Below are 27,585 nucleotides of genomic sequence, written 5' to 3'. Positions count from 1 at the left end.
CATTTAATTCTTTTTTTTTTTAAAAGATGTATTTATTTATTTTATGTATATGAGTACACTGTAGCTGTACAGATGGTTGAGAGCCATCATGTGGTTGCTCAGGCCCGGCTTGCTCCAACCCAAAGATGTATTTATTATTATATGTAAGTACACTGTAGCTGTCTTCTGACACACCAGAAGAGGGCGTCAGATCTCATTACAGATGAGTATGAGCCACCATGTGATTGCTGGGATTTGAACTCAGGACTTTCTGAAGAGCAGTCAGTGCTCTTAACCACTGAGCCATCTCTCCAACCCTACATTTAATTCTTAAAACAACCCTAGAGGAGGCTGGAGAGATGGCCCAGTGGTTAAGAACTCTATGTCAGATGGTTCATAAGTCCCTGTAACTTCAGCTACAAGATCAGAACCCTAGTCTCCATAAGGGCATTCACATCACGTGCACACACCCACACACAGACCCACACACATACACATAATGAAAAATAAGAAAAGTAAATCTTTATGTGAGCTAAGCATATATGCACACATTTCCCAGCTGAAGGAAAAGACTTGGGGAATCACACAGCTCACAATGGCCAGGCACTAACTCTGAGACCCGGATACCCTTTCTGAGCCACTACTGGGAACTCAGAGCTTGCTTCCCTCTGGCTAGTGATGCAAAGGGGCCAGAAATCCAAGTATGGCATGACACGTAAAGATAAGACATAAAGGACTCCCTGACATCAAGGGCTGTTTGATTGCAGTCAGGGTAATTAGGGTTGTGAGACCTTCTCCTTCCAGGGCTTTTTGCGTCCAAGATGAATAGATACCTCTATACTTGGATGACTTGCAGAAGGCAGGCACTTCCCAGCTTGGGGCTCGCCTGTTTAAACCCACAGCCTCCTTGCCCACATAAACCGTTAGATAGCAGGAAAAGATAGCATGGGGTGTGTGCTTGTTCAGGACTGAAGAAAGTGAAGGTCTCAGACAGGCAGATGCTTCTGCGGTTAAAAGCAAAGGCTTTGTGGTTAGGCAGCCTTGCTTCAGCCGTTGCTGGCTCAACTACCTGTGTGACCCGAGGTTCAGTACCTCTCTAAATCTGGACGTTTTAGCCAATAAGGAGAGGCTAAGAAGAGAATGTACTTGGGAGGGTTGTCCTGAAATTAATAAGATGCTATGTGTAAAATGCTTGGCACAGACCCTGGACCTGATACTACAGTGAAGCTGGGTTGGCAACATATGCTTATAGCCTCATACTATTGGATGGTGAAAGCAGGGAACTCGTGAGTTTAAAGATAGCCTGGGCTACATACACAGTGAGACCTCGGCTCAAAGACGAAACAAAACCCCTACAATGAATGGTAGCTGTGTGATTGCTGTTGCTGTAGTGCAGAGGCTGAGGAGAACAGGGCAAATATAGGTGGGTAGGTGACTCAGAAACTCTTGCTGGGAAACCTGAGGGTTTTTTTTCCTCCAATCTTGAAGACCTGGTGCAGTGACCAGAAAGACTAGGAGCATGGTTGTGGCTCGTGGAAGACGCTGCGTATTCTCTATTGTTTTAAAAGATAGATCAGGCTGCACCGTAGAAGCACACACCGTCAATCCCAGCACTCAGGAGGCAGAGGCAGATACATCTCTGTGGCCAGCCAGTTTGAGAAGTCTAGCCAGGGCTACATAAAGGAACCCTGTCTCAAAAAAAAAAAAAAAAAAAAGATAGATCAGGTTTGATCTAGTTGAAATGGAGAAGGACTATTCACAGGGAAGATGCATCTTCCATCTGTGTTTCCAAGCCACAAAGTCTAGAGAGAGAGATAGAGACTGTTCTTGGGTCTTATTGGGAATGGGGGGGGGGAGGCAGTCTTTGGACTCGGGGAAGGGTCTAGGGCCGGGGAATATCCCCAAGGACAGAACCACTGATGGATGGGACAGGACCCGAAACAGAGGAAGTTAGGAAATGTGGGTGAGGCCCCTAATGACTGTGGAACTGACTCATAGGGGCAGTCCCAGCTTGAAGGCCTCTTTGAGATCTAGCATCCTGTCAGGCAAGAGGCCAACTCAGAGACCCCAGGCAACTCGGTGCATGCCAGCTCAGGCTGGAAGACCCCAAGGAACAGACCAGTTATTGTCTGGCAGCCTGCCCCAACTTCCCAGGGTGAGGAAAAAGTCCTCAAGCCAGGTGTTTCCCCATAAAGATGCTGTCAAGTACCAAGTGTCTACCAACCTCTGGATCATCAAGCACCACACTGGACCTTGTTGCCAGGGCTGGCTCCCTGTCCTCTCCCAGGAAGTCTGAACCTATAGGCTTAAGGATCCTGGAAGCTGTGTCTTAATGAGCATCAAAGTGAGAGTTGAAGTAAGGCAAATTTAGGAAGCCCTGAGTGAGATAGATGCTTAAGTCCCCTTCAGTCCTATACATGTGCCAAAGAAAGGGCTCATGCTAGTAAGGGTGGATCATGATAGGGATCCCCTAGGAAGGAAAGATGCTGGGGCATGGGGGAGGCAGTTCCAACCATCTGTCATCAAGACCCTAGAGACCACAGGGCACCTGGAACAAACAGAAGTGGCAATGGACAGGAGAAACAACAGACCTGAACATTCCCAGGGTCCATATCTCCAGGGACACCCAACCCTCTGTGTTCACTTGCGGACAGTTAGACTCAAACAATTTTCAAAGTATGCTTGTGTGTCACCAACTAGACGGGAATCCTGCTCCCCAAGTCTTCACTTGACTTATTGGAGTCTCCGGCACAGCAGGAGTGTCGTTTTGTGGCCCTTGATTGGGGAACATGAGTGTTCCCTCGCAGTGGCCTGGAATCCGGTGCTTCCCTTACCGGAAAGAGCAGAGGCACTGAGAGGTGGCTGGACTGGAGAAAGGCTGACTGAACACAGAAGAGGAAACTGAATAACGGCTCACAAAGTGTTAGGCTCCTTAATGGCCGCATCCAGATTGGCCGCCTCGATTACAAAAACAGCTCACACCTGATGGACGCACAGATGGCCCTCAAGCCCTAATTGCTCTCCCCCACCTAGGAAAAGACCAGAATGCTAGGTGAGGCCTGATTTTTTTTCCCCTGCCGCATTTGAGAAATTCGCTGTGTCAGAGAAACTAAAAGACTAAGCAAAACCTCTGAAAACCCAAGCCCAATTATTTCATCCACGTGGCACCAGAACAAGCCAGAGGGGTGTGTGGGGCGGGGGGAAGAGTCACCCGTCCCGCCCTTAACGGGAGGAAGGGATTTGCCTGGAGCGCAAACTCTGGACAAGGCCCTGCCGGTGACGGGGCACGGCGGGAGGGAGGGATCTAGAGAAAGCCAGCCTAGACCACAAAGCGGCTGAGCCCCGCGGTCCCCAATCCCCGCCCCTCTCTGGGCCACTGCGGTCCCTTTAAGGGCCAAGAGGTGCGCGGTCTCTTTAAGGCAGGTCCTGGTGGTTTCTGTTTTCTGAAGGAAGTGACGGGGGGTGGGATTGAATGAAAAGTGCTGAACGGAGTCGGGAGCTCAGGGATCGGGGCGGCTGGGGGACACGCACAAGGGGCGCCGTCTGGGACTCCGGGAGAGTGGCTGTACGCGGCCCACGTGAATTCGCTGCACGTCGTGGGGAACCTCCGGTTTGAGTCTCCCCTCTAGAAGGGGGGGACTGCCGGGAAGCCCCGAACCGGACCCCCAACTTCAGGCAAACTTTGTAGGCGCGTCTCCCCTCCCCCACGCGGCGCGCCGGGGGCCCCGGGGATGCGGCCCCCTGGCTGCCGCGACGTCCCCTCGGCGCGCCCCGCGCTGCCGCTGCCGCTGCTGCTGCTGTCGCCGCTGCTGCTTGGGGCGCTGCACGGCGTGGGCGCGGGCAGCGGCGCTCCCGCCGAGCTGCGGGTCCGAGTGAGGCTGCCCGACAGCCAGGTGATCGAGGAGAGTCTGCAGGCGGACAGCGACGCGGACAGCATCAGCCTTGATCTGCGCAAACCCGACGGCACTCTCATCTCCTTCATCGCGGATTTCAAGAAGGTGAGGTACCATCAAGGGTCCTGTCCCACCCACCTCGGAGGGCGGGCAAGAGACTGCGACCTTAGCTGTCGGGCGTCCCAGGAGCCCTCAAGCCCGCAGAAGAGAAACGCAGTGCTGAAAGGGGGACGTGACATGCCCAAGGTCACCTCTCTAACTCGCTGCCCACTCTCTGGCACCCATATCCCGGTCTTTATTCTCTTTAGTGAACTCCTCTAGCTTTTTGTTGCTTGGCTCTGAATAACCAGGACCCTTCTCACGTACTGACCAGCTTCAGAGCCCGCTCCCTCCTCAGCACTCCCAGCTGACGCTCCGGCAAAAGTTCTTGTTAACAAGGCCTCCCTTCTTGCCACTGCCTCTGTGACTAAAGGGGAAATCCACAGGTGGCATGAGGATTGGGCTCTCCCTGTTGTGTTGGTGTGAAGTTAGTTTCCTTTCCTCCGCTGTTCTTTGGCAAGGAAGCGGTTTCAAGACCTCCAGCCTGGAACACCATTCCGGGATCCCTTTCCCTGCAGAGAGCTGTCTGCCCTTGGTCCCTCCCAAGTCTGGTAGCAGCTTGCTCTCCTCTGAAACCCGAAAGGCTGAACCGCTTGGAGCAAGAGGACCTAGGAAGAGTTGGGGGAAGGGAGGAGAGAAAAGGGGAGGTTCCCCTCAGTTAGAAAGGGTGGTCGATGTCTCCGCCCATGCCTGACAGGGACTGGTGAAGTCCACAGCTTAGCTGCCCCCCCCCTCCTGTCTGTCTCTATCTCTCTCTGTCTCTGGGTGGGTGTAGTTTGGTGGTGGTGTGGAGAGAAGAGGAGATGTTAAGAGTTATCCAGGAATGGAACTCCAGGGTGCTGAATGACATTGACCCAACAACAGAAAACTCTGGAAGAAAAGACAGTGAATGCCACCCCAGTCTTCCCCGGAGCCTAAGACAGGAGGAATACAAGTTCAAGACTATCCAGAGCAACAGAGTGAGACCTTATCTCATGGTTGGGGGGAGGAGAGACTTCTAATCACCCACTCTCTCCTCCTCTCCCCTCCTCTCCCCTCCTCTCCCCTCCTCTCCTCTCCCCTCCATTCCAAAACTGGGAGTTCTTTGGAGACCTTGGGGGGAAGGGAGCAGAGTTTGGGCAGCTAGGGATCCTGTGAGGCTGTCATAGGCACCGAGGAGATCCAGTGTTGGGTGGAGTAGAGGTGAGCCTGGACTGATGTTCCAGCCCAGGCCCAGGGAGTCATCCTGACCAAGGACTTAGCAGAATGGTAGCCCGTGCTGGCCACCCAGGCCCAAGCTGGGTTCTTAGATGCAAATGGGGCCAATGAGCCAGTGTGTGGAGAAAGGGGGAACTGGTCACTCTCAGCACATCCCCTGCTTGCCCAGCTGAACTTTAGGGACATTTTATGTGTGGTGTTCTGGACAGAGTCAATCAGGAGTGGGTGTCTAATCTCTGTTCTAAACCCTTGACCTAGAAGCCAGCCACAGAATGTGCCGTTAGTGCCCCACCCACCTGCCCAGTGGCCCTGTGCTGGGACCACCCTGGAGCCTTAAAAAAGATTTATCCATCCCTAGGCTCGAAGTCTGATAGACAAGCTGGGTGGGGCATGAAAGGCTAGGAGTAGAGAGAGGTTTTCTAGCCTCTGGCTGCGAAGGGTTGTGATTGTTCTGCTCTGAACCAGGAAAGAAAGAGGCTGCGATGGGGTGGTAGCCTGCCATGCAGGTGGGAGACTGGGGATTGGGGAGGGGGACATCTGGCTGCTCAGCTGGAGTAGATGGCAAATGCTCTCTTTAATCCCCATGGTGACTCAAACCTTCTTCACCCAGCTTTCCAAAGTCAGCTTTGCAGGTTAGCCTCTGACCCACAGCTGGCATTTCACATCTACCCCTGGCATCTCCAATTTCATAGGGGAGGGAGGGGCAGTAAAGGCACAAAAAGTAGAAAGCCAGCTGTCAGAGGACTTCTTTGGCCCTGGCCAGGGTGGAGTGGGGTAAACAGAGACGAGGAGGACAATGTTTAGTCTACACCAGCATGTCACCTCTATTGGCCAGAGCCACTCTGTGCTGGTCCCTCCCACAGCTGCCCATCGCATATTTGTCAAGGCCTCTACCCTCAAAGCCTTGGTTAGTTCTGTCTAGAAGTAGTGCTATTTCCTATAGAAAACAGCCTAGAAGTTGTGTTTGTGCACCACGCCCATTAGGGACTACTTTAGGGAAAGAAAAAAAAAATCCTGAATCTTCTTAGGACTATGGATGCTTGCAATTGAGGGACACAGTGCAAAGTGAAGGAGGCAAGTCTGGTTGACCACCCATGAGCTGGTCAAGGAGGTCAACCTCCATCCGGCTGCTTAATCTCTCTGGGCCTTCATTTCTTCATCTGTAAAATGGGTTAGCGTTGGCACCTACCCTGAGGCCTCGGGCAGAGCTGAACATGGAGCAAAGTTTGCCCTCTCTGCTGCTGGTGCTTTGTCAAGTGCTTGAGAAAGGAAGAAGCCCTTAGCTAGCTCAGAGGCTGGTTCACCCCACTTCTCAGCCAGCCTCCTCCCTGGTCAGGTTGGATTAAAAAGCTTGAAGGGTAAGCAAGAGATTACAAAGAAAGTCCACGTGGAACCTAGGGAAGACTAGAGCCCCTCACTGCCTCTTGTCTTCTTCCTGACTTGGGAGCAAGGTCTCCAAATAAAGCCCAGACTGACCTTGGCCTTGAACTCCCTGTGTGGTCCATGTTATTCTGAAACTTACGTTTCATCGTCAATAATTTTACACAGTCTCACTATGTCGTGTGACAAAACTTTTCCTGAGGAGATGCTACACACAGGTCTACTCACTCCAAATAGGGAGCCTGTGACAGACCAACATACTAACAGCACCAAAGTCCAGCTTGGCAAACCAGTGAGTTTTCTTGGGGTTACTTACAGGCACATGAATGAGCTGTTACTTACAGGAGCAGAAATGACTCAAAGCAGATGCATCCATCCCCAAGGCCCATCCCAGCCTTGGTGACCACTCACAAAAGCAGGGAACCTGAAGCATCTTCACAGCCTGAAGGCAGCTCAGCAGGATGGAGAGTGTCCTTTCAGGGTGTCTCAATTGTTCTAAGCCTCTTTCAGTCAGTTTGTCTGGATTTTGTGTCTTTCACGGAGCTAGGCTTGGTCTGAGCATCTTTGAAACTTAGCTTTAATGGAAAGGGGGAGCCTAGTGAATCGGATCAGTTTCAGGGACTTCCGGAAGCTCTTTTGAGTTGCTTAACTTCCTGCATCAGGAACTTCCCTGCAGGGTAGAATGTTTCAATCTCCCAAGAAACTGTTACACAAGTCTAGCCTAGACTTCTTACCCGACTCAGTCTCAAGTGATAGGAACGCAGGTGTGAGAGGCTCCACTAACAACCACCCTCTGGAAGCTGCTGAATCAAAGGCTAGTCAGCCCCTCCGGGGCAGCAGTCAACGTTGGACTAAGTAAACCTAAGGGCTTCAGAGACGCCCTTGAGCAGGAGTGGTCTTAGCCCTTCCACAACCTCAGTCCTGCCTTCTTCCCAGATGAGTATCCAAGACTGATAGACTGTTCCTTACTTTGCCTGCATCCTGACCCCAAGGCTGGTGAAGCAAGCAGTCATCCATGGGACATTAGATCCCATACCTGGCTGCCAGATCCCATGAGCAGCATGGGATGTTCTGTTTCACATGGTTGTCCTGGGTCACCCAGAACCCTTCCTCGGGCTAATACCAGGCTCACCCAACTAAAACTGAAAGAATGCCAGCACACCATGGCTCGGTGGCTTCGCAGTCACCTGAGGAGTTTGCAGGTTTTCAACACCAGTCCTGAACCCCACCTCACTAAATCAGGACATCTGAACAGGAGAGCCAGACAGATGGGGTTCTTTAAGGAATGTCAGGTAAAGGTAGAGGCAGGAAATTGAATGCCAGTCTGGGCTATACGAGATTCATTAAAAGGGGGTGGGGGATATGGATGGGGCTCATTGGACAGTATTTGCCTATCATGAAGGAAACCCTGGGTTTGATCCTTAACACCACATAAATGGAGCATGGTTGTGCATATCTGTGTTCTAGCACGTGGGAAGTAGAGGCAAGACGATTAGTTGCTCAAAGTCATACTCAGCTATATAGTGAGTTTAGGACCAGCCTGGGCCACATGACATACACACGCACACACCCTGACTCTAATGTGTTAGTGTTGGTTCTAGGTATTGAACTGAGGGCCTCATGCATGCTGCTGCTGAGCCTCATATCCTACCCTCTCCAACCACCAATGTACCATAAGCAGCCATTATACCCTGGGTCTAAATCAGCATGCCCTCCACATAGTAACCCTCACTCCTAAATAAATACAGTAAGCCACACTCTTCACACACGTTATCATCCAGGCCCTATATATGTAACTGACCTGCACGTATATAGTCACTGAACACAGTGATAGCAGGCATACCACCATCCCCACTCTGGCTGCTTATCTGACAGTCCTCTGAGTTCCCTCCCCCACACTGGTATCTCTGACAAAGCTCTCTGTCCCCCTGTCTGAATGTCCAAAAGCAGGGGAAGGAATGAGTCACTTCACAAGCTGCCTGGCTTGGGGATGGCCTCAAGGGGAAGGTGGTGCTATAGGATATGAAGACGGTCATGTGTGACTGCATCAGGGTGAAGGAAATGTAGCAGAAGAAGGAAAACAGTGAAGAGGAAAGGGGTCCTGGGGACCCATGGGCTGGAAGCTGATCAGGAACACCAACATCAGGAGCCACCTAGTGCTGTGGCTCAGCTCAGGGTTACCCGGAGGGGACAAGGATCCAGGGGGATTAGAAACTTGCTTCTAATGGTGGAAGCCAGAGGAAAGAACCATCCAGAAAACATCGGATTCCCTGTCCCAGATCAAAGGCAGGGTTCCTGAGGGATGTAGCCAGTGAGGACCTGCAGTATTCACATGGACACTGTCCCAAGAGAATGTCACAGGGGTAGGACAAGAGGAGAAGCCTTTAAGGTCCTAAATCCTACCCTGTCTGTGTCGAGCCCCCTATGGTTTGTGGCATGGAAGATATGTAAAGGGTTGGAAGGCAGAGGTAGTGAAAGTGTGGGGTGTGTGTGTGTGTGTGTGTGTGTGTGTGTGTGTGTGTGCGCACGCACGTGCGCGTGCACACACAAGAGCGCATGTGCACACACGTTGCAGGGGTACATATGCATGTTTGTGTGTATACACTTGTGTGTTGGAGGCCAGGGTTGCCATCAGGTGTCTTCCCCAGTCACTTTCAACCTCATTAGTTTTAAGTCAGGGTCTCTCACTGAACCTTCAGCTTCTGGACTCAGCATGGCTGGCTGACCAGTGCAGCTTTAGGAACTCTCTTGATTCTCTTCCTGCCCAACGCTAACATTACAGGCATGTGCAACGGTGCCCCGTTCTTTACACGGGTATTGGGATCTGAACTTAGAGGTCCTCATGCATAGCAGGCAATTTACTAACTGAACCCAATCCCCTATAAGTGCTTTTGAGGAGGAGAACTTCTGGAGCACTGAGCATTTTCTCAGGAGTTTACAGGAAATAAAGAGACCAGGCTGTGTACGTGGGGCTCTTGGATTCAGTTCTAGTCCTCCCTCCATATCTGATGAAGTCTTTCCTGGGTCCGGGTGCAAAGGCTTGCCTGCGGTTCAAGTGTTCTCCCTGACCTATGGCTAGCATCTCCTACCCCTGATAGAGATGCTCCTGACTCTTGGTGAAAACTACCCCCCTGGAGCCAATGGTGTAGGCTGCTGGAGAGGCTGCTGAAAGAAGAAGGGGTGGAGCTTGTTCTTGGACTCCTCAAAGTATAGATGAGTAGTGGGTAAGCTCACAGACACTTCCTCCACAGACAGGCAGGCAAGGGACCCAACCTGGAGACGCAGACTACATAGGTATATGGCATCCTGAATTGAGCAATCACTCCAAAATCACACATGGCTCAGTCGTCTGACTTGCTGCGCCATGAAGCACATTTGCCTCTGTCTGAAGATGCACAAACTGAGCTTGGTAGTGACCTTGGTGACAAGGTCTGACAGCTGTGTGGCGACCCAGGATTAGCTCCCAGAGATTTTTTTGTACCGCATTCTGGCTAACTAGGCTACTCTAGTTCTCTGAGTGAGTTCTTTCCAAAAAGATGAAACACACCGTGGAGAGGCAGAAGGAGTGCAGAAGAACCCTAGTGCACAAGAATCTACAAACACTTCTTTATCTGCAGTTGGAGTGGGCCCTGTCTCCTAGACTCATAATTGCCAGGGGCTCCAGGTTTGATTCCTCTGCAGTGCTGTGGGTGGTCCTGGAGGGTGAAAGGCCAGGCTAGCTTTGAAAATAGGTCCCGGATACTTCCAGTTATTCTCTGCATTATTTTGATTTTATCTTATTTTATTTATTTGCTATTTCCCAGCTGTGTGATGCAACAGGTCATTTAGTGTCTCTGAGCCTGGGCTCCATGCTTAGGCTCCATCTCCTAGGCAGAGTGACCGAGGGGAACTTTGTAGAACAAGGGACCCATGAGATGTGTAGTTCCAGTGCAGGCAGCCAAGCGGACCCCCTCCGCTGCATCTCTCCATCCCCACAAGTAACTGCACTTTTTTTTTTTTTTTAACTGCACTGGGAGCCATTCCATCACTAGGAGCTTCTGACCCTTAAACTGGCAAATGTTTACCTACTTGTCACTGGGGATTCAGATGAAGGGCAGGGGATGAGGGCGGCTGGCATCTAAGTGAGAGAGAAGTATGACACCCCGTGTCAGGAGCCCTGAGTCAGCTAGACAGTGGGGAGCAGTTGATCCACATAAAACCTCTCATTGTTCCCCTGGGGCAGTCGGGATGGCGGTGACCTTTGGGATTTGGCTGACGGAACATGAGGGGCTGTCAGGAGGGCTACTGGTCCTGGTTAATAGTCATACTAACCCTGTAACAAGAAGCCTCTGGCCAGGCCTGGGTGAGGTCTGTGTATACAGCAGGGGATGCATTAAGTCTCCTGGAGCATCCTGCCTCTGGATTGAGCGCATCCACTCCTACTCCTGGGAAAGCCAGGCAGAGCTGCAGAGGGTCTCCTGAATCTGCCGTTGGGCAGCCTGGGTAGGGAAGGCTCTAGCTCTGCAGTCCCCAGCCCCACCCTAGTGAAGTTGGCCACTGTCTAAGTCCCAGCCAGGAGTGGAGGAATAAATATTTAGATTGGCCCAGCCTGGGCCCCAGAGTCACGCGGTCTGGTGATGAGAAGGAGACAGAGATGGCAGCACACACTCCCAGGAGGTAGTGAGCCCCCCCTGTCCAGTAGCAAGGGCTGGGGCTAGCAGAGGTGGGGGTAGGTACTACTTGTGGAGGTCCTGGAGCAGTGAGTGGCCAGTGGCCTCTGGCCTGGTCTGTGCCACACATACACACATGTACACACACACATACATACGCACACACACCAGAAAGGCAGCTCTGCATCCCTGGGCTTCCTCAGTTTTCGTCTGCTCTGCCGTGGAAAGTGTGATAGCAACAGGGTCTGAGGCTAAGCACCTAGCTGCCCGATGCCCCGGGAACCTTCTAGAACATGTACCACAGCAGGGCATCATCTCAGGAGCCCTGAAAGCTAGGAGCCTGGGAGGGTAAGGGGAGCTGAGATGTGTGGCTGCAGGGCCTATGTGAGGAGAGTGGCCGGGCTGTGGGAGAGACCGTGAGGGCCGGAGTCTGCTGGGTGGGAAAGCAGAGCAGGAGACTCACAGAGGGCAGAGGACACTGGAGACCAAGGGACTGTGGCTGAGATAGAGAAACCGAGGAAGAGAACTCAGCTGCTATGTGTGTTTGAGTGTGTGTAATGGGAGCCTTTCTGTAGAGGAACCACAGATCTGTGTGGAAGGTGGCAGCCTGTGGCCTGAGGGTAGGGAAAGCCAGGATAAATCTGGGTGCATCTGCCAAGGCTAGATTTGATTAGAGAATAAAGAAAGATCCCAATAACAGTGGTCCAAGCAGCTCAGTGTGTTACCATCTCCCCTGACTCAGTCTGAAAAGCAGCCATGGGAAGCCTTGCTGCTCTGTCTTGACCCATCACAGGTCCAGGCCTCCCTCCCTCCCTCCCCAGGGTTCTTTCCCTCCCCCAGCAGGAAACACTCCCTGGGCCTCTCTGGGAAAGTGACCTGGGGGGGGGCACATGGGGTGTCTCCTATCATGGGTGTTTTTCCGGGACAGCTGTCTGCCGTCACTTCCTTGTTCCTGTGGGACCCCAGCAAGGCTGAGCCAGAGACGCCCTCTCGCTGGGAAACACAGTGGGTCTCACAAAAGGTGGACTGGTGTGGGGAAAGCACAGAGGGGTGGAATATCCATCCCCACAGAGTGATGCAGAGCCCCGGCCTGAGGGTTGGGAAGTCTGAGTCTCTACTGCTGGCCTTACTGCTGTGTGACTCGTAATGTCCCTTACCCCTGGATCCCTTCTTAGAACACAAAATAGTAGATGTTGGGCTATTGGGCCTGCAGGCGTGCCCCCCTCATCCCCTCCCCCATAGATAAGGCCAAGAAGATAAGGTTTGGAGATGGAGGAGGCAGAATCCATTCACTCAGCCAGTGAATGTGGAGCATCTGCCCTGTGCTAGCTCCTGGCTACCACATAAGCAGGCTGGAGCCACTTGCCTTTGACCCCAGAGGGCCTGCACAAGTCTTTGCCCAGTTAGACGCAGTGTTAAGGACAGTGGGTGGCTTTAGAGTCAGTGAATACTCTCCGGGGTACAGTCAAGTGTCAAGCCAACTTCATACCAGCCCCAGGCTCAACCTGACTCTTTAGCTAAATCCTGCCCCTCTTGCTATCTGCCTCTTCAGCCACCACCACCCCCATACGCTCACCCCAATTCCCTCTCCATCTCACTGAGTCACAGTACATTCCCCCCACACCCCTCGCTGCTCTCAAACCTCCTTCATACTCTTCTTGCTCAGTTGTCTGTGCATGCATGGTTAGGCATTTCTGGAGCATCCGCTATCTTCTAGTGGGCAGGGGTGCACCGCTATGAGATATGTCCCCGGCTTGGAGCATGAGTCTGGGAGGGAAGGTAAATGAGGCAGGCAGGGCACAGGGAAGGTGGTTCTGCAGAGCTGGATGTCCCAACACGGGACCATGTCAGAGCAGGTGCTGCCTGGGAGCTGAGGCCTATGGAGGCCGAACAGATGGGGGTGGGGCATCCCCACAGAGTAATGGGCTTGCAGGAAGGTCCAGGGAGTGACTCAGCACTGCTCATTCTGGGTACTGTGTTTCAATATATAAGCGGCACAGGGTGGCAGCCTCTAGAGGCTTTATAGGGAAGACAGTGGTAATCCTTAGAGGGCATTGAGTGCTCAGATGACTGTCTACAGTTGGGGGATGGTTAGATTTAATGCCATTTAATACCACACTCCAGACTGGAAAGACCTGCATTCTTCACACTGACTAAGTACCCACCATCCCTCCACCCCAGCCCCAGCCTCACACGGCCAGCTATTCCCTTATCCATCCTTCACCTCCACGAGTAGTCAGCACAAACTTGAACTCTAGGCCTTTCACCTGGGACTGAAGCTGATTGTGTCAAGTCAGCCTTCCTTACCTCAGGAGTCCTTTCATGACGAGGCCCTTGGACTTGGCCATTCCCTTGAAGCCTTGGCTTGGGGATCACCACTCAGTGTTTCTCCTGCTGATGCGTACAGCCTCACGGGGGGGGGGGGTCATCTGACCTGCCTGGGCCTCCAGACCATCTACAAAACAATCTTGACCATGTCTCAGGACTAGAGTAGATGACACCGGGAACAAGGGATTGCAGTGTCTGGAGGAACTCGGAGTTCTAATGTGCGTTCTGAGCTCGGTCAGGTCTTCTCATTGCTTACGGCGGTCCTGCAAGGCAGTGCTGTTGCTGGACTCCTTGGCAAGTGTGGAAACCAAGACTCAGAGACTTCACAGATTCATTGGCGGTTACACATGGTTACTGGCCAGAAGCAGCAAGGCCAGGGTCTGACGCAGGGAGTTCTGGTTCTCAGCATTCCACCTTAGCTCAATGTTCAAGCCTGCCTGTGCCTCAGTCACACACAGGACTTCAGCAACCCTCCCTGACCCTGCCTGGCCTCTTCTTACTGTATGCCCCAGCATTTCCTTATGGGCTGAAGGTCTCTGGGAGAAAGGACCATATGGAGGACTCCCAGTTTGGGAGTCCCAGCCCAGACCCTAAGCCTCTTTCCCCTGCCAAAAGCTTTTGCCCAGTTGTGCCATCTGTCTTGGGCTTTTGACAACATCTGGGGACTTTTGACAACATCCTAGGGGACTCCAGGCAAGGAGAGGGACCGGGAGCCAGGTTTCCATATGGCTTGGATTCAACCAGATCTTAACACCTGGATCGATGTTCTCAAAGCAGGAGAGCTCTTTCACACTGCCCTGTGTACTCTGGAGCTTTGCTAGTGGGTCGGGCGGGAAGGCCACAGTCAGGATATGATGCCCCCTCCTTTCCTGGAGCCAGCAAAGGACATGTGGCTTTGGAGGGGAAACATGATCAAGATCAGAGAACTCAGGCTGGAGAGATGGCTCAGTGGTTAAGAGCACTGACTGCTCTTCTGAAGATCCTGAGTTCAATTCCCAGCAACCAGATGGTGGCTCACAACCATCCGTAATGGGATGTGATGTCCTCTTCTGGTGTGTCTGAAGACAGCTACAGGGTACTCACACACATAAAATAAATAAATCTTTAAAAAAACCAAAAACCAAGATCGGAGAACTCATAGGAGGTATTCCTGCCTGCTATTTTATTTGTATCAGGCTATTGGTTAGGTGCACAGAGTGAGAGCAGGAACTGCCGTGTTCCTAGGCAATCAACCAAGGACTCAGGTATAGTGGCCAAATGAGGATGTTGGGAAGGGACCCAGGTTCTAGTCCTATGTCTGCCATTCACTGGTTCTGTGGGCCTGAGCTTCAGTTCATTCATTCATTCATTCATTCATTCCTCCCTTTCAGCCTTACTGTCTTCCTTCTCCCTCCTTCCATTTTGCCTTCGAAACAAAATGTCTCTTTCAAACTGCCTTCAAGCTGGCCATCCTTCTGCCTCCACTTCCCAAGTGCTAGGAGCACACTGCACGCGCTCAGCCTGTTTCTGTCGTTGGGCATCGGGGAAATTAGGCTAATTGATCCAGGAGGCAACTGTGCTTTCTGGGGAAAGAGCTCGGCTGTGGGACAGCCTGGACTACCTGGTTAAACCCCGGCTACATTTCCCCTAGGTCGTCCATGGCCTTGAGCAGTTTACCCAACCCAAGCTGTCACAGAGCTCTGCCCCTGCTGTGGAGATGACCTCTGAGCCCGTGACGCAATCCATTGGAAGCACAGGAACTGGCAGTTTCTCTTCAGTTATCGACTTCAATGACTCTTTGCCCCACACAGTGACAGAGGACGTCCTTCCGTGCCCAGGCAGCAGCTTCTCAGTGTTGGTTGCATCTGGTGGTTGTCATTGCTATTAGTATCTAATTGAGAAACAAGGAAGGAACTATAAAGCGGGTTTCGTGTGTCCGTCTGTCTGACTGTGTCTCTGTGTGTGCACACAAGTAGGTATATATTCATGTATGCGCAGATGCACTTGAGCATCTGAGTGCGTGTGAACATACGTTCATCTGCATGTGTGGAGGAGGGCAGTGATCAACCTCGGGTAGCATTGCTCACCGTGTATTTTGAGATAGTCTCTCACTGGGACCTGGTGTCCATGGATTAGACTAGCTTGGCTAGCCAGTAAGTTCTAGGGATCTTCCTGCCTCTGCCTCCCCAATGCCGGTATCACAAGCATGTTCCACCACAACTGTCCCCCCCCCCCCATGTGCTGGTAGTTGGACTCAGCTCCTCATGCTTGTGTGACAAGCACTTTATCCACTGAACCATCTCTTCAACTCCTCAAGCAGAGCTCTTCCAGCCTCATCTGGTTCTAAATGTTTAATGCCTTCCACTCCTTGGGGTGGGCAGAGGGTATCTCCATTCACTGAGCCCCTCGGCAGCCCTGAGAACACTGGGTACTTACTTAGGTCGTGTGTCACTGAGAAGACAGCGGTCTCCAGCTAGGATTCCCCACAAGGCTCATTGCTGCTCAGTGAGGTGGACTTTGGATCTTGCCTGAGGCTCCTCCCAGGTACTGCCTGACTCAGACTCCTGGAATGGGAGATCTTGTGTGAAACCCACCTGACAGAACTGTGCCTAGCTAGATCTGCCACCAGCAGCAGATCACCCTCCAGTGTCCCTTCAGCCAACCCGAGTTGATGGAGGATCAGATGACCCAGGCTGGCAGGATAAGGAGATGCCAGCACAGTGACCCAAGAAGGGATTTCCTGTCTAGAGGAAGTGGTGTTAAGCCGAGCTGACTCACCTTCCTTCCAAGGCTCTGGGATGAAGAGCCTGGGGGGAACTTTTCTCCCTAGCTGGGCCTCAGTTCCTCTTTTCTAGGATATCGCCCTTCACATGCCCATCCGCAGTTGTTGCATTTAAAGTAAGTCATTATATAAAGCTGGCTGTAGCAAAGGCAGTCTACCCTTGTAGAGTTACAGTATTGGTGAAATCTATTAGAAGATTATTAACAGGGCAGTGGTGGCACACGCCTTTAATCCCACCACTCAGGAGGCAGAGGCAGCAGATCTCTGCATTTGAGGCCAGCCTGGTCTACATAGTGAGTTCCAGGACAGCCAGGGCTACATAGAAAAACCTTGTCTCAAACAAAACAAAAACAATAAGAAAATGGGCTCTTGTTGCAGATCATCCCTGACATTTGCTGGTCAGACAGCAATGACAGTAACCTCTGCTTTCAGTGCTGAATACTCTCATCCCCTCCAGGTCATCAGCTCCACCCAAGTGTGGCAGGTACACGAGCTGTCTGTCCCCTGTCACAGTGAGGCTTGGGAAAGCCTGGGGCGGCTAATACATATGGCCTAATGGTGGAACTGTCAGCACCTCCCTGTATCTAGAACCCTGGGGAACACTCTGACCCTGTTCTCCAAACACTTGGACCCTAGCTGTTGTTCAGTAAGACCTCGATGAAGGGGGCTGCCAGAGAGGCAGCCCAGGATACAAGTGCAGAGCCATGAATCCTAGGTGTCTTAGTCAGGGTTCCTATTCCTNCACAAACATCACGACCAAGAAGCAAGTTGGGGAGGAAAGGGTTTATTTGGCTTACATTTCCATACTGCTGTTGATCACCAAAGGATGCAGGACTGGAATTCAAGCAGGTCAGAAAGCAGGAGCTGATGCAGAGGCCATGGAGGGATGTTACTTACTGGCTTGCCTTCCCAGGCTTGCTCAGTCCACTCTCTTATAGAACCCAAGACTACCAGCCCAGGGATGGCACCACCCACAAGGGAACCTCCCCCCCTTGATCACTAATTGAGAAAATGCCTTACAGCTGGATCTCATGGAGGCATTTCCCCAACTGAAGCTCCTTTCTCTGTGATAACTCCAGCTGTGTCAAGTTGACACAAAGCTATCCAGTACACTAGGATTACATTGTCTAGTGTCAGGGCAGAGCTGTGGGCATAGGGAGGAAGGTTCCCAGCCATAGTTGCTGAGCCCAGGGTCTCCCCACCCCTGGCAGAAGGGCTCTTCTGAGAGGGACCTACTAACTTTCATCTCCCCAGCAGAGTTAGGAGGGCACTGTGGTTGGTGAGATAGAGACTGGGGGGTGGGGTATGCAGGCAGATGTAGCTGAGGGTTCTTACTGCCATCAGACAGCAAAAGGTGCCTGAGGCTCTGCCCCCTCTTCCTGCCCCAGCCTCCCTGCCCCAGCCTCCCTCGTGCATACTGTGATTCAGAATACGAAGGAACCATTGGCCCGTTGGTCACGCCATGAGTTACCCCCATAGGGAAAGGGGAAATGGAGAGGGAAGGGGAAAGGTGAGCCATTTCAGTCTTGGAAGGCAGCAACAGCTGCAGCCGGCTGCCTTTGTCCCCACAATCCCTAATGGAGGTGGGGGACTAGGGCTGACTGCAGAATGCCCAAGGGTTTTCTGAGTCCCCACCCCACCCCACCCCAAGAGCTACAGAGTTAACAAAGTCGGAGAAAGCTCTGGAATGTGTGCTTGTGAAAAATGTATGTAGTCCCTCCTCTCCCCATGGTGCTCTGGCTAAGGACACCGGGGTCCCCACCGAGGGAAGGCACCAGTGATAGACAAGAACACAAAACAGGTGTGGGCTTCTTTGAGATTAAGGTCTGTCCGGGTCAAAGGGTTCTTTGGAAACCCTCTCCCGGTGGGTGGTTGACTTTGTCAGTTTTCCAGAAAGCTGTGGAAACCCTGGAGGTGTGATCTCTGAAGTCACGGGTGTGAATGGAAAAAGATAAGCGGTTTCTTGGCTATCTGAGGAAGGAGGTGTCTGGAGGAGCAGGTCCTGGTACAGTGTCCAGGTCTGTCCTCTCCAGGGCTGGCCTGGGGCTTTTCCCTCCCGCTGGTCTCCAACCCCCTGTCCCTTCCCTTTCAGGACGTGAAGATCTTCCGAGCCCTGATCCTGGGGGAGCTGGAGAAGGGGCAGAGTCAGTTCCAGGCACTCTGCTTTGTCACCAGGCTGCACCACAATGACATCATCCCCAGTGAGGCCATGGCCAAGCTCCGGCAGGTGATTGCCCACCCCTGACCAGGCTCTGCCCCAGAGCCCCACCGCTGCAGTCACCCTGTCCTCATTCAGGAAGCCCCCTTCCCCTCTCTCCCTCCCCGCCTTCTCTTAACATTCACTCACCATGGAAGGTCCTGATTCCCTGATTTTGCTCCGGACCACACTGACTACAGAGCCCCCAGATCTCTAATCTGTACTGTGGCCAAACTCTCAGGTCACCCCAAGCTACTAATCCAGGTCCCACTCTCTTCTGGGTGGAGACAGAGGTGTAGACTGTGAATTGGGATTGAACATCACCTGCCCCCTGTCCCTTGTTACTGACACTGGACAAATGGCCTTGCCTTTAATGCCTTGGTCTCCACATTGAGGACATAGGTTAGAATCAGAACTCATCCATGAAAGTGTGTCAGGAAACACTGTTTGCCACTGCCCTTTGGCCCACTGGCCTGCATGGATCCCTCCCTGGAGTTCCGGTTTTCCACAGCTTTTCTAAGCTGACCTGTGCTGCAGACCTGCATTATGACTTCTTTCCCTCCAGGGTTCTACCTTTTGTCCACCCTGCTCCGAAAGACCTCATCCCCTGGATTCAGAAAGCAGGCGACCCACACTGTCATGTACCCTAGAACAGCTTGCCTAGCCTACCTACCCTGTCTCCCAGAACCACCTTGAACTTGCCAGAGAACCCCAGAAATCTAAGAAACAAAACTAGAAAGGCTTTAACTGCCTCTAGTGTATGGCTTCTCGGGTTGGGCTCGGGAAGGCAATGTATGTGTTCCCACCTTGTACCTACAGAAAAACCCCCGTGCAGTGCGGCAGGCTGAGGAAGTGCGGGGTCTGGAACAGCTACATATGGATATCGCCGTTAATTTCAGCCAGGGGGGCCTGCTGAGTCCCCATCTCCACAACGTATGTGCTGAGGCCATAGATGCCATCTACACCCGCCAGGAGGATGTCCAGTTCTGGACAGAGCGAGGTCAGCTGGGGACTGCCCTTGGTGGGCCGAAGGGGAAGCACAGAGTGGGGAGGGGAAAGGCCTTGCTGAGTGACTGTTGTATTCAAGAGAGAGCTACTGAATCACTTCTGGGATGGGACACATGGATGTACCCGGTTGCTGTAGCTGGTAGTGGGTAGATCTGAACGGCAAGAGTAAATGGGAGTGTGCGTGCAGTCCTGAGGGACAGGCATTCTGAGGGGAGGGTAAAACCCCCAAGGTAGGCTGTGATATGTCAGAAAGGCTTCCTGGAGGAGGTGCTCTGCAGCTAGAATAAGCAGACACATAAAAGACAACCTGCTAGATCCTAAGACTCTTTTTCTTTTTAAAGATTTGTTTATTTATTTTATGTATATGAGTACACTGTAGCTGTACAGATGGTTGTGAGCCATCATGTGGTCGCTGGGATTTGAACTCAGGACCTCTGCTCACTCGGGCCCCACTCTCTCCAGCCCAAAGATTTATTTACTGTTATATGGAAATACACTGTAGCTGTCTTCAGACACACCAGAAGAGGGCGTCAGATCTCACTACTGATGATTGTGAGCCACCATGTGGTTGCTGGGATTTGACCTCAGGACCTTTGGAAGAGCAGTCAGTGCTCTTAACTGCTGAGCCATCTCACCAGCCCGGTCCTAAGATTCTTCACCATTCCTATTACTACACGTAATGAGGACACACATGTTCCTGTAGGTCTGCTTGCTGGGCACCTCTCAGCATCTGGCCATCCCTGGTGCCAGCATCTCTCCCAGAGCCCTCGGGGCCTCCTCCCACCTCTGCAGGGGCCCCTGTGCAACTTCTACTGGCCCTTCTCCAGGTCTCTTTGCTAGCACTGTCAGGTCCTCTGTGAACAGGGGACAGGGAGATTCAAGCTACTTTGCTCCTGGGCCTTCTGCCCAGTCAATTGCACCTAGAAAGGCCTGCTCCTCCCAAGGCAGCGCTGGATTTAGTGGTCATTCCCATAACACACCCATCTCTATGCAAACACAGGCCAAGTAACAATACAAGCCTGACATTAGTACCTCCTGTGGTTGCTAAGTAGAGCCCTGTCCCAGCCCCTGTCACCACCCCAGGACTCCCCATGCATGTTCTTCTATGGCCATACCCATTCTGCTTCTGTTGTCCCAGCCCTGCCCTGCCTACTCAGCCGCCATACCCTTTAGGTAGTTTTTTATTTAAAGCATTGGTGGCCACATGGTGCAGTATAGACTATGAAGTCAGGTCAGGTTTGGGTCCTGACTCCCCTTTCACTGTACAATCCCAACCACGTCAGTAAACTCTCCACCAATTCTGAATCCCTGGTACACAGTAGAGACTCGGTGGATGAGGTTGGTTGTGATTTAATGTAGCCCGTTAGCCTAGGCTCCGGCCTGGGGCTCACCCGTGTTCATCCCCAGGGCAGCCTTGGGAGGGGTGGCAGGAGAGAAGGCTATCCTGGGCTAAGGGGCTCCCGCCTTCTTCATGCTTGCCTTTCCCCCCAGGTGTGGACAGTTCTGTGTTCGAGGCTCTGCCCAAGGCGTTAGAACAGGTGGAATTACCTCGTTGTGGACGAGTCGGGGACCGCGGAAAGCCCTGCACCTGCCACTACAATCTGAGCCTGGCCTGGTACCCATGCATGCTCAAGTACTGCCACAGCCGTGATCGGCCAGCGCCCTACAAGTGTGGCATCCGAAGCTGCAGGAAAAGCTACGCCTTTGACTTCTATGTACCCCAGAAGCAGCTGTGCCTCTGGGATGAGGACCCCTAACGACAGGAGACAGAGGACCAAGGATGGATACTTGGGCCTGCAAATTCTTCACTGACCACCAGAGGGCGTGGCAACCCAATCAGGCCTTAGGTCTCTTCCTGAGCCGCTGGCCGTGAAGCCACCACCTCATCTGCATGACTGTGAAAGGGTGTCTGTCACAACCTTGAGGCAGCCCCGATGCCTACCTGTACCCATCTTGAGGCATAAGGGGGGGGGGGAGGCAGTTCTTCAGACTGATACCCTCCCCTCTTCCTTTTGTTACGTGGAATCAAAATGCACCGGCCTGGGCTGCTTTGTGGAACTTGTTCCAGAGGCATGGCCCTGTAGCACACCTTCTCACCAGCAAGGGAACCAGAAAGGGTCAGCTGGGGACTCATGCCCCAGCTCCTGTGTCTGGTTACAGTGCCTTCTCTTTACCCTGGGGGCAGCGGCGAGCAGGCATGCCGCCCCCAAGACCACCGCGTGTGCCTTTCCTGATACCCAATTTGGATACTTCAGCAGGCACGGATTCTTCCTGCCCCTGGACCGATGTACTTTGGCCAGGTTCTGGGGAAGGGAGGAAGCATGAAGTACAAGGAAAACTTGAATTCCAGATTTTTAATGCAAAATATTTATCATTTGTACCAGAAATAAAAGTCTTTAAGTTTTCACTCACCCAATGGCGCCAGCTTAGGCTTTCTGAGAGAATTTTGTCCCATGTTTCCACCTAGTGTCAGAAATGTGCCCTTACAGGGTTAGTCTGGGCAAAGCAACTTCTAAAGCTCCTATTGTGTGATCTGTGAGAGGCTCTGTGCTTAAGATAATGGAACAAGGGAGCTGGGAAGGACTCAGTAGTTAAGAGCACATACTGCTTTTTGCAGAGGACCCAAGTTCGATTCCTTACATCCACTTCCAGGGTGGGGAGTGTCACAGACACCTGTAACATCAACATAATGGAAATCGGCCACCTTTTATGGCCTCCAAGTGTTCTCACACATAAAATAAAATAAAATAAAATAAAATAAAATAAAATAAAATAAAATAAAAACCAAGGGGCTTCAGGATGGCTCGATGATTATAAGAACACTGACTGCTCTTCCAGAGGTCCCATGTTCCATGCCCAAGACCCACATGGTAATTCTGATGCCCTCTTCTGCAGACCTTGCACATGGAGCTCATACATGCAAGCAAAACACCAGTGGAAACACAAGTAAGTTATATACATGATGAGGCAAGGACTGAAGGCATAGCTCATTTATAGCACACGTGCTCAGGATGGGCAAGGCCATGGACATGTGTAATGTCCTGTACAACAGAACAAAAAAGAGAACAGATATGCCAGTGAGTAACCATGAAAACAAAGGCAAAAGGGACCTTACAACCAGACATCCAGCATCCACATCAGGGCCCTCACCAGGAGCTCACTGGAGCTCACCGGTCGTTCCTGCACCCAGGAGGCAGAGGCAGAAGGTTCTATGCAAGTTAAAGGCCAGCCAAGCTGCATAGCAAATTGCAGACTGGACTTATTTAGAAAGGCTTCAAGGAAGAGGCCCAGTGTGGGCTGAGACTCAAGGACAGTAAGTTTAACAAGGTGAAAGCCGCAGAGGTTTATGGGTAGCAAAGCCTCTGATTCCACAGAGGCCCCAGCTCCTCAGGGGAGAAGAGGCAGACTCGACCCCTCTTCAGGGGCCTTCGGGAAGGAGGCAGCAGAGTGCAGAACAGTCCCATCTATCCAATACCTCCAGAAGAAGACTACCTGTAGGCCAGAGCGTCTGCTGAGACCAGGTTTGCTGGACCAAGGTCCAGTGCAGGATCTGCGGGGAGACAGCCTTCTCAGGTTCCCGAGCCTTTCTTCTAAGCGCATCTGTAAGGGCCTGCTGCGACCTGGCCAGCAGACAGGGAAGGAGGCCCGTCTGTCATTTTTTGCTTTCTTCCTGTTGCCTGATGCAGGTCTCCATCATGATCCCAAACATCTACTCTCGGTGGAAGATGGGACCATGGAGAAGGCACGTTCTCCTGTGGAGTCCCTTCCTTCTTTCCCTCCCCCACTTGGCCTCCAAATGTCCAGAAGTAACACATTTCAAAATGCACATTTTGCCAAACATAGTCCTAGGCCAGGGCTACAAAATGAGAACTTGTTGTAGTAGTACTAGTAATAATAATAATAACAACAACAACAATAATAATGATGCTTTAAACCAGGTGTGGTGGCACTTGCCTATGATCTTTGGGGTGCAGAGGCAGGCTGATCAAGAGTTCAAGGCCAGCCTGAGCTACAAAGCAAGTTCAAGGCTAGCCAATGTGTGCTACTTGAGATCCTGTCTTAAGACAACAGGGGCTGGAGAGATGGCTCAGTCGCTGAGAGCTCTTGTTGCTCTTCCAGCAGAGCGCCCATTTTGGGAGGCTCACAATTCCAGTTTCAGGGGATCCAATGCCCTCTTCTGGCCCCAAGGGTTCCCACATACACTGCACAAAAATAAATAAAAATAGCCGGGCGGTGGTGGCGCACGCCTTTAATCCCAGCACTCGGGAGGCAGAGGCAGGCGGATTTCTGAGTTCGAAGCCAGCCTGGTCTACAGAGTGAGTTCCAGGACAGCCAGGGCTATACAGAGAAACACTGTCTCAAAAAAAACAAACAAACAAAATAATAATAATAAAGATAGATAAATAAATAAATATAAAAAGTCAATCTCTGGAAAGCATAACACAACAGACAAAACAGAAAAAGACATCAAGAATGTCTTAAACATGGTGGCACATGCCTTTAATCCTGGTGCGTGAGAGGCAGAGGGAGAAGGATCAGGACTTCAAGGCTAGCTTGGGCTACATAGCAAGGCTGAGGCCAACCTGGGCTACGTGAGACTCCAACTCAACACAACAAACAATAAAAAATGTTCCCGTTGGGTGTGGTGACACACATCTATAATTTCAGTATTCAGGAGGTTAAGGCAAGGGGATTGCGGAGAGTTCCAGGTCGGCCTGGGCTACATGTCAAGTCCCAGGCCAGCCATAGCAAGACCATCTCAAAAACAAACAATAAATAAAATGAATGTTTCAAGACCTGGAGTGTTTTTCTCAACTTCCCGGCTGGAGAGCTCCAAGCTTGCCTGTGCCCTGAACTGACAGAGCGCTGAAGGCTGTCCGTCCAGGCTTCTCTGACTAGGGCCCCTTGCTGGGCATCAAGGGTGGGGTACAACGTAAAGCTCCCTAAGAGTTGGGGGTTGGCCTTACCTGATACTGATATTTCAGGGTCTGAGTCACAGACCACAATGGTAAATTCTACCCAGCCTTATCCCTGCCTCTGCCACGGTGCCCCAAGCTCCGCCACAGCCGTCAGTGGGGTGAGTGGTGCCGAGTCATCGCCGTAACTCAGAGCCCTTTAGGTAGCTATAGGTGGTCAGCTATGGCAGGTCAGCGTAGGCTGAGAAAGCTTTGCTGACCGTCTGCCTTAGTCACTGTTGTAATGCTGTGAAGAGACACCACGACCACAGCAACCCTTATATTTAAAAAGGCATTTAATTGAGGGCTTGCTTAGAGTTTCATGATCATCATGGCAGGAAGTGGAAAGGCATGGTCCTTGAGCCAGAGCTGAGAGCTTTATACGCCCTGATCCGCAGGCTGCAGGCAGAGGGAGACACTGGCTCTAGTGTGTCAAAGCCCACCTTCAGCGACACGCCTCCTCCAACAAGGCCACACTTCCTAACCCTTCCCAACAGTCAGCCAACTAGAAACCAAGAAATCAAATATATGAGCCTATGGGGGTCAACTTTATTCAAACCACCACACTGTCTTAGAGGGCGGGTGAAAGCCCCTTCGAGAGGCCACTTTATCAGTAGTCATCCCTCTGTGACACTTGAAGGTTTACAAAGTACCTTTCTAACCAGGTGTAGAGGCTCAGGCCTATGGCCACAACCCTTCAAGACCCAGTCCAAATAATTGAGAGTTTGAAGCTCGCCTAATCTACGTAGCAAGATACTGTCTTATAAAACAAAACATTGACGAAGGTGTCTCCGTGTCAAATATTCCACTGGGATCTTTGTGGGGATCAGGTAATAGTTTATAGAGTTACAACTCTCATGTAAAATTGAGTGGCCTGCTGCGGCGGCTTGAATGGGAATGGCACCCACAGATTCATTTGTTTGAACGTTTAGTCATAGGGAGTGGCACTATTAGAAGGTATGGCCTTGTTGGAGTATGCGTGGCCTTGTTGGGGAAAGTGTATCACTCTGCAGGCAGGCTTTGGGGTCTTATATGTTTAAGCTACACCCAGTATTGCATGAAGTCTCCTTCTGCTGCCTGTGGACCAAGATACAGAACTCTCAGCTCCTTCTCCAGCACCATGTCTGCCTGCTTGCCGCCATGCTTCTTGCCATGATGATTACGGTTGTTTGAATATGCTCGGCCCATAGAGAGTGGCACTATTAGAAAGTGTGCCCTTGTTAGAGTGGGTGTGGCCTTGTCGGAAGAAGTGTGTCACTATGGGGATAGGCTTTGAGGTCCTATGCTCAAGTCTCCCCCTGGCTGTCTGTGGAAAATAGTCCTCTCCTGGCTGCTTTTGGATGTAGAACTCCCAGCTCCTTCTCCAGGACCATGTCTGCTGTACGCTGACTGCCGTGGTTCCTGCCATGATGATAATGGACTGAACCTCTGAAACTGTAAGTCAGCCCCAATTAAATGTTGTCCTCAATAAGAGTTGCCTTGGTCATGATGTCTCTCTCTTTTGGTTTTTCGAGACAGGGTTTCTCTGTATAGCTCTAGCTGTCCTGGAACTCACTCTGTAGACCAGGCTGGCCTCAAACTCAGAAATCCACCTTCCTATGCCTCCCAAGTGCTGAGATTAAAGGTGTGTGCCACCACTGTCCCGCCATGATGTCCCTTTACAGCAATAAATGACAAATGAAGACAGAAGTTGGTACCGGGAGTAGGGTATTGCTGTGATAGGCCTGACCATGTTTTTGTTTGGAGAAATGTGGATTTGGAAAGCAGTGGAATGCTTTGAATGGAGCTTGATGGGCCATCCTAATAGGAATGTGGAAGACATTGGTGCTGAGAATGTGTTAGCTGTAGTAACCTGGCTCAAGAGGTTTCAAAGGAGAGGAATTTTAATATGTTGCCTAGATATAATTTTTATGTTTTATTAAAGAATGTGGCAGCTTTTTGCTCTTTTCTTGGGTAGCTGCCTGGGGCTAAGGTGAAGATATTCAGATTGGTTGCACTAATGAGGGAGATGTCAAAAAAAAAAAAAAAACCTAGTATAGACTCTGTCCTATGGTTCACTTTTTTATATTTGCCCTTCTACTTTCCTACTTGTCGGGACTTGGCTTTCCTCTCCAGGATCTTCCTGTGGTCCGTGTCCAGCTTTAGCCCGGTGATGCCTACCTTGCTGGGGTAGATGCCCACATGGACAGTTGTGCCATTAGCCTTCTCTCACTGGACTTGTTCAATATAGATGACGTATTTCTTCCTGTACACTTGGACCACTTTGCCAATCTGCTGGCCTTTGTAGTGACCTCGAACATCCTGTACTTCATCACCCTTCTGAATGGGCATAGACAGAACGTTATACTTCTCTCTCGGTTCTTTGGAAAGAGGGGAAGACGTGATCTTCCTCCGAATGTGAGAATTGAAATTGAAATGTCATTTGCTGGTCTTGCTTCGATCAGAAGTCACAAATGGATTGAATTTCATTTTGGTGGCTTCGATCCAGCGATGACCGCAAAAGGAAAGAGCCTGTGGTTCACACTTATGAAGAGCATTTTGATCAAGTGAAGCAAGCTTAGAAAGGAAAAAAATGCAAAATGTATGGTTCAAGTATTAAAAGAGCACCAGGAAGTGCATTGGAGTTAAATCCTGTATTCAAGGATATTAAATAGAATTAAGGGAGTGGTAACCTTGGGGCAAGATCCCACTGAGCTAAGCTTATTGTTTATGCATTTGCAGTTGAGCAAGGAATAGTAATATCATGTTATTATTACCTGGCTATTGTTTTCATTTGAATTTTTAATCTGGAATGAATCACAATCCAGAGACGGAGAGTTCACCTGGAATCCAGGTCTTGAAGCATCGTGGTCATACTCATAAAGATCTTGGGAAAAGGTCTAAGAAAGGCTTAGGTGCAGGCATGATGGTACACACCTTTAATCCCAGGACTCAAGAGACACAGGCTTGTAGATCTAAGGTCAAGGTGAGTCTACAGAGCAAGTTCAATCCTAGGCAATGAAGGAGTTGGAAAACAGAAAGCTGGTGATGGTGCAATAGAACAAGGGGGGTCATGCTCCTGCCCCAGCAAGCAGCAGAACTCAGAAGCTTTGGCCATGTGGCTCAGGCTTTAGAGTCAAGACTAAAAGGGGTTACTGAA

The 27,585-nt window shown here is 51.3% G+C and overlaps 1 protein-coding gene and 1 pseudogene across 1 annotated transcript; one reads left to right on the top strand and one right to left on the bottom strand.

The window, feature by feature from the left end:
* The first annotated feature begins 3,341 nt into the window (after positions 1-3,341).
* Positions 3,342-21,904, top strand: Oaf (out at first homolog). Its single transcript, XM_021207224.2, has 4 exons — positions 3,342-3,977; positions 18,379-18,513; positions 19,303-19,483; positions 20,983-21,904. The coding sequence occupies exons 1-4, from the start codon at positions 3,711-3,713 to the stop codon at positions 21,246-21,248; spliced, it is 849 nt and encodes a 282-aa protein (XP_021062883.1). The 5' UTR covers positions 3,342-3,710; the 3' UTR covers positions 21,249-21,904.
* Positions 21,646-26,915, bottom strand: LOC110328333 (annotated as a pseudogene).
* Positions 26,916-27,585: the final 670 nt, after the last annotated feature.

The sequence above is a fragment of the Mus pahari genome, chromosome 10 (genome assembly GCF_900095145.1).
Source record: "Mus pahari chromosome 10, PAHARI_EIJ_v1.1, whole genome shotgun sequence".
Classification (NCBI taxonomy): domain Eukaryota; kingdom Metazoa; phylum Chordata; class Mammalia; order Rodentia; family Muridae; genus Mus; species Mus pahari.
The sequence above is the reverse complement of the archived record's forward strand: the minus strand, read 5'-3'. Positions and strand labels throughout refer to the sequence as shown.